This window comes from Zingiber officinale, chromosome 11A (assembly GCF_018446385.1).
Source record: "Zingiber officinale cultivar Zhangliang chromosome 11A, Zo_v1.1, whole genome shotgun sequence".
NCBI lineage: Eukaryota > Viridiplantae > Streptophyta > Magnoliopsida > Zingiberales > Zingiberaceae > Zingiber > Zingiber officinale.
Genome location: NC_056006.1, coordinates 15305581 through 15312450, shown reverse-complemented (window position 1 = coordinate 15312450; position 6870 = coordinate 15305581). Strand labels below are relative to the sequence as shown.

Sequence of the window (6870 nt, the reverse complement as noted above, 5' to 3'; positions counted from 1 at the left end):
GGACTTGGTTGATCACCATCTTGGAGTCAATCATCTTGTAGTTCAAGAATCGACCCACGATGAATTTCATGGCCCTTGTATCATTCGTCTTGTACTTCTTGTCCAGAGACTCCCACAGCTCCTTAGTCATTCTTTTCATGCTATACACAACGTATAATGATTCGGTAAGGCAATTGAGAATGTAGTTTCATCAAAAGAACTCAGAATGATTCCATGCCTCCATTGCATTGATGGTCTGTGCATCAACATCCTCAACATGCTTGGGAGGGTCCTCAATTAAGAACCGAGCCAGATTAAGCGTGGTCAAGTAGAAGAGCATCTTTTGATGCCACCTCTTGAAGTTCAATCCACTAAACTTTTCTCGCCTTTCTCCGTGATTGATTGACACAGTTCCAATCGAGGCAGAGGGAACCTTCATGTGTTGAGTCTATTGCACTGTTATGTGGTCATCTCAATAGAATCGGAATATGTTTCAAGTTTGTTGGATAATCTGTAGGAGATTTTGGGGAATTAGCTAAATTTAAATACACTAAATTAAATTTAACTTATCTTGTACCTGAACCAGTGACTCACTTTTTCTGAATAATGGGGAAGAGGGCCGAAACATGCCACTAAAAGACTCTACTGAGACAAAAAGATGGGCTATCAATAACGTAGAGGAGGTAGGATGGGCAGTTAGTCAGATCTAGTATGGATTGTATATGGACGATAGTTAGAGTCGGCGACTCCCCTAGGGTTTCTTCATCTGGAATCTCTGGAGAAGAGGATCAAGTTGGCCCTTGTGAATAGCTTGATGCACTATCTCCCTTCAACCCTTTGATCGAAATATGGCAAAAGGAAAGAAAATCCATGGACCGACCTCGTCGTCTCCACCCCGTAAGAACTACGAGATCAATCCAAGGACGCCTTCAGCATCTAGGGGTCACAGACCGACCATAGACCTTGTTCAATAAGTGGAACGCATTAGTTGTCTGCTCCCCGGTTGGACAGTAAGGGTCGGAGAAGGGCAATCACTCGTTCTTAAAACCAACATTCTTAAGACCAAGACATGAGCAAATAATCTCAGGTTGTCAACAGAGTTGGTTTCTGCCAAGTGTTGACTGCAGAGTAGCTGAGTAAGCAGAGTAGCTAAATGGCAGGGCGGGCAGAGCAGCATGCAGAGTGGTTGAGCAAGCAGAGTAGCTGAATGGCCGGGTGGGCAGAGCAACAGAGTAGTTGATCAGGCGACCGAGTGGTGGTGCAGCCGAATCAAGAGCGGGTAGGTCGGCCGAGCGAGAAAACCGTCCGAGCCAGCAGAGTGGCAGATTAGACCGAGCGGGTGAGTACTCCATCGAGCAGAGTAGAGTAGTTGCAAGTAGAGAAATCGAGCAGCAGATCAGTCTAAGTGATCGATCGAGCAGAGTAGCCGACCGGGTATAGCAGTTGAGTAAGGAAAGACAGGGCTACCTAAAGGCAGAGTAGCCTGAGCCACAGAGTAGCTGATCAGGACGAGCGGCCGAGCGGACAATTATCGAGCAGCAGATCAACTGAGCAACAGATCGGTCGAGTCATAGAAGGGGTTGACCAGGAAGAGCAACCTTACAGTAAAAAGGTAGGGTAGCCTGAGCAGGAAGAGCAGCCGAGTGGGTGAGTGGACCAAGGCCTGCGATGGGAGATGCATGGCAAAGGAGGGGGAACGTAGGTGGAGAGCTGTGAAACACTAACGTTTTATTCGGCCGTTTACATATGTTGATTGTTCCACTTGAGCAAATTTTGCCTTGACTTGTCTGACATTCGACACACGCAGGTCGTACTCGCATACGAGTCAACATGATTCAGTATAATTCAGACCCTAAATTTACACCACCCTTGCACATCCACGCATGGAAGAGAGCCTCTCTCCATACATTTATTCATATAATCAATACATGTGAATCAATATAAACTAACTAATATATCTTAAAACTCTTAATATGAGATACGAATTAATATATGGGTAAATTTGCATGCAATCCCCAATCATAAACTCAATTTTGCATGCAATCCCCATTGACCAAAATCTTTGTTTCCACTCCCTTGTCCAAAATAATAGACACTAATTTACTTAATTATCCCTAATATTTTCAGGTATAAAAAGTCCAAAAATGAGTATAATTTTTCTTAAATTCGGCACATAAACTAGAATTCAGTATATTTTCTATCAAATTGAACACGACTCTTTTTCCACTTTAGTTAGATGAAAAATATACTAGATTTTCTTTAAATGATATTCAATTAGATAGAAAATATACTAGATTTTCTTTAAATTGTGCTGAATTTAGAATAAATTATATTAAGTAGGAAAAAAGTCATGTTCAATTTGATAGAAATTATATTGGAATCTAGTTTAAAGTATCGAATTTAAGAGAAATTATACTTATTTTTAGATTTTTTATACTTAAAAAAATATGAGGAGTCAATTTTGATAGAAAGGATTCTTATTTAAAGTGCTGAATTTTGATAAAAATATACTGGATTCTAGTTTAAAGTACTGAATTTAAGAGGAATTATACTCATTGTTGGACTTTTGTACTTACAAAATCTGAAGGGTAATTAGGTAATGATATTTGTATGATAGAGTTGAAACAAATGAAACTTTACATACAGAGAGTGAAAATAAAGTTTTTTAGACATAGGGACTGCATGTAAAGTTAAAATTATGATTAAAAATTTTTCTCTAATTTACCGTTAATATAAACTAACTAATATACATTGAAACTCCTAACATGAGACTAAGTTCTGCTTATAATAAAATTTCTTCTCTCTTCTCCTATTCTCAATTCATATATATTTAACAGATAATTGAACCACACGGGGAAGAAGAGGAGTGTCTCTCCGGACGGATTATCTGTGAATTCATCAGCATTAATAAGTGTTAGCAATGAGGGAAATCCAGATCTAAAATTATATCCATTTCATGATTTTTCTAACAACATGTATAATATTGTATAACTATACAAAAGATTACAGCTGACTCATTGTATCTAAACAAATAAAAATAAAATGTAAATGTGTCAATCTAAAATAAAATAAAGAAAAAAACGAAAAGAAAAATATTTAATAACCATGAATTCTACTTATTCCCACCACAATCCAACGGCCAGTATAGGCAAAATTGGCAACCACCGTCGCCGCCCTCCGTCCGGCCCATTCCTCTCCGGGATGCTCTCCGGCGTGCTCCCCGCGCCGCCCTGGTAGTTGGGGTTGCTCCCGTACAGATTCTGAATCGCCTCCACGTCGTCGCTCGCTAACTCTACCTTCCTCGTTCGCGTCCTCAGCGACGGGTACATGATCGCCTCCGCCGCCGTCGAGTGGCCCAGCCCCAGCAGGTGCCCGATCTCGTGCACCGCTACCGACTCCAAGTCCACCGCCGCGTCCGACCTCGCCTTCGCCACGTCCCCCCGCGCCACCCACGCCTCCGCCGCGTCGAAGTGCAGCCGCCCGTCCGTCGGCGAGAACGCGTGCGCCAGCGTCCCCAGCCGCCCGTCGAACGGCTCCCCGTCGCCGTGCGAGCCCAGGTAGAACCCGACCTTGATGTCTGCCGCCGCCTCCGAATCCGTCTCCGAGAACGTCAGCGTGGTGACGGAGGCCCACCGCGCGAAGGCCCGGGCCAGGACCTCGCTCAGCACGGAGCGGTCGATGGAGACGTCGGAGGCGGCGGTGATGGCGTACCTGAGATCACGCCGCCAGAAGGGCCACTGGGGGAAGCCAGGGAAGTAGGAGTAGAGGTGGCGGCCGTGGGCGGATCCGTTGATGGTGGACGAACCGTTGATGAAGTCGCCGACGCCGCAGCGAGGGGTGATGATCTGGGAAACGGTGGCGGCGTCCAGCTCCCCGGTGGCGCTGAGGCCGAAGTTGCGCTGGTAATTGCGGATCGCGACCTGGAGCTCGTCGTCGAAGGCATCGGTGAAGTTGGACCGGGGGAGGTAGCCGAAGTGCCGGAGATAGTCCTTGAGGGCGGCGAGGCCGGGCCAGTCTTGGCCGTGACGGCAGCCGGAGAGGTTTTTGAAGGGGAGCCAGGGGTTGGCAATGAAGGTGGAGGCAGCCGGGAAGACGGCAGAAGCCGGCACGAGGAGGAATCCGGCGAGGAAGAGGAGGAAGGGGGCTGAGGAAGTCATGGCGGGATCGCCGGAGACAAGGGAGAAGAGATAGAGAGAGAGAGAGGAATCAATGGGTTTAGTTAGAAGATTGATGAGGCTTTCTTTAATCACTGACCGATTGAGGGTGTTTCTTAATGTTTTCACACAACTTTTTGCCGTGCAAGAAATTAAAGAAAGTTTATTGGTCATTCACTGATTTGTTAGGGGTGTTTTTCAAGTCAAAGCTTGGATTTTAGAATTCAACCGTGGCGTTGAATGAATCGAAAGTTTATGAAAAAAATCGATGTTGAATTTGATAAGAGTTTTATTTATCTTTGTTTAAATGTATGTATTTTTAGTTCATTAATATAGAAGGAAGAATAGGGAAAGAGTAAGAAATAATATGAGAACAATAAAATCTATTGTTAATTGATATTTGTCCTAAGGATAATACAATATATAATATTTAAAAAGTACTTGGTCAACTGACCAATTAATAAATAACAGAATTATTTTAAGAATAATTCTGAGAATTATTCTAATAATTATAACAAAATTATTAGAATACTAATTTGATTTAATTTGATGATTTGATCTGGTCAATTCTGGTAATTTTTTTTTATCTCTTTTACCTCCGACAAACTTAACGGGAGATCTTTGACGTTGAATTTGCTTGTTACGTTGTCTAGATAATGACTTAGTAAAGATATCAGCGATTTGATCTTCAGCAGAAATATAAGAGACGGATAACTGTTGAGTTGCACACGTTCATGAACAAAATGAAAATCAATTTCCACATGTTTTGTACGAGCATGAAAGATTGGATTTGCTGTGAGATATGTTGCTCCAATATTGTCGCACCAAATTTTTGGCGCAATATTTGATGCAAGATGAAGTTCAGAGAGAAGTGATTGAAGCCAAATAATTTCTGACGTTGTATTTGCTATAGCTTTACATGGTATCAGGGCCATCTTTTTTATCCTCCCTCAACTTCTTGAGGTGAAGATCCAATAAACGGTGAACCTTTTTAATTTTGTTTCCCTCACGCCTCTTCTTCTTTCCTACATATTTTAATTTTCTTGTTCTTCTCTGTTTTCTTCCACTGCAACCCCTTTGTTTCTCTTTCCTCTTCCTTAATCTATGTATTTCTCTTTCACAAAAAAAAAGGTTTCCTTAACGATTCTGTGTATGTGGTTTTTCTCCACGACCGTTAACCACAAGGCAGAAACTCTTTTTTGTGACGTCATCCAACAGCTGTCGTCGGACAAATTATTTTACTTTAGATGTCAAATACTCAATGACATCAAAAGCAAAGTTTAGACTGATGTCAGATTTGTCACATCGTTGGTCATATTGGAAATATATACCCTAAAAGACTTGATTAGTCTCGGGTAAAATGTAAAATTAATTTTAGGTTCGACTCGACTTTACTCTATTCTGCTCGATTATCTTATTAAATAAATTTAAAAATCATAAAACTTACTTTGGCTTAAATTGCTCCCGTCCTGAATTCAGCTATTTATTATATTTGTCCATTGATGATGAAGCTTATCTATCAATATTTCAATTAGATAATATAAAAATATAATAAATATATATATCTCAAATAAATAAGAAGATTAATAAAGGTAAAATAAGTTAAAATTTATTTAAATATATATAATAATATAAAAATAATTTAATTTAATTATTTAAAAAAAAAAATTATATAGCCGATCTCATATAATAAGATAAAACTTTATTCTGATTGTTGATCAATTTTGCACTAGCCAATAATTGAACTTATAAGCTTGCATTGAGCCTCGTGATTGCAGATCGGCACGGACTAGTCGCGAGTCGCGGCCACAAAATGGTTGCAAGTTTGTGGCTCGGCCGTGAGAACTCACAACCAAAGAAACCCTTATATGCCAATTACACTCTTGAGGATCAGAGGATGGATGTAGAAAAATAAATTGCATAAGTGTTGAGATAATTTTCGCTTGTAAACTTATAATTTTGAACAAATCTTTCTTCATGATTAATTTATTTCCTCTTTTATTCGTTCATCTGGATAAACAGAGCATTCGTCTGAGTGAAGGAAAAGGCAGAGAGGTGACTGAATAGAATACAATACTACACATGTGAAGACGTGTTGGACTCTGTTCGAATATATTACTCTTACACAATTCATTGTTTATAACACGTGGATTTTTGCTAATTTTGCACAACTGCAAACTTCTTTTTCAGTCGAATTAGATGAGCCACCGAGTGCGGAATGCTGAACGACCAACCATTTGCTGCAAGTTTTCTTCATCTAACTGATAAAGACTCGATCTGCTTGTCAGTTGTGTGGATATTTTAGAGATCAACTACTGATTATACACAAGTTGTAGGTCGGAACTCGGACATGAACTTATCAACGTCAAAAGTTAATTTATAGATGATATGATGCGGAAACTGCAGAATAAATTTTTGAATGCCATAATTTTTAGATCACAGCTTTTTTACAGATCTATGATTAATTACCGGATGGAATCCATAATAGACCGGTTTCGGATCCTAAAAATAACATCTAAGATATTCTTAGAGGCTCCAAGCAAATTTTATTATTATTTAAGGTTATTTTATCTTTTACATTATTAGATTTTTGAAATTATTTATATTTTAGAATAGTTTTTGATAATTATAATTTTTCAACTGCCGTCTCCTTCTAAAATGATGAGTTTTATTTCTCGATATTCTTCTGAATCAACTTGTTATAGATTGTAAAATTAACCCATGTTTAAGAAGTTGG

General features: G+C 40.0%; 1 protein-coding gene across 1 annotated transcript; it reads right to left on the bottom strand.

Annotated features, from left to right (window-relative positions):
• Positions 1 to 2947: 2947 nt before the first annotated feature.
• LOC122032419 (metalloendoproteinase 2-MMP-like) lies at positions 2948 to 4239 on the bottom strand. Its single transcript, XM_042591715.1, has one exon. The coding sequence runs from the start codon at positions 4134 to 4136 to the stop codon at positions 3096 to 3098; it is 1041 nt and encodes a 346-aa protein (XP_042447649.1). The 5' UTR covers positions 4137 to 4239; the 3' UTR covers positions 2948 to 3095.
• Positions 4240 to 6870: the final 2631 nt, after the last annotated feature.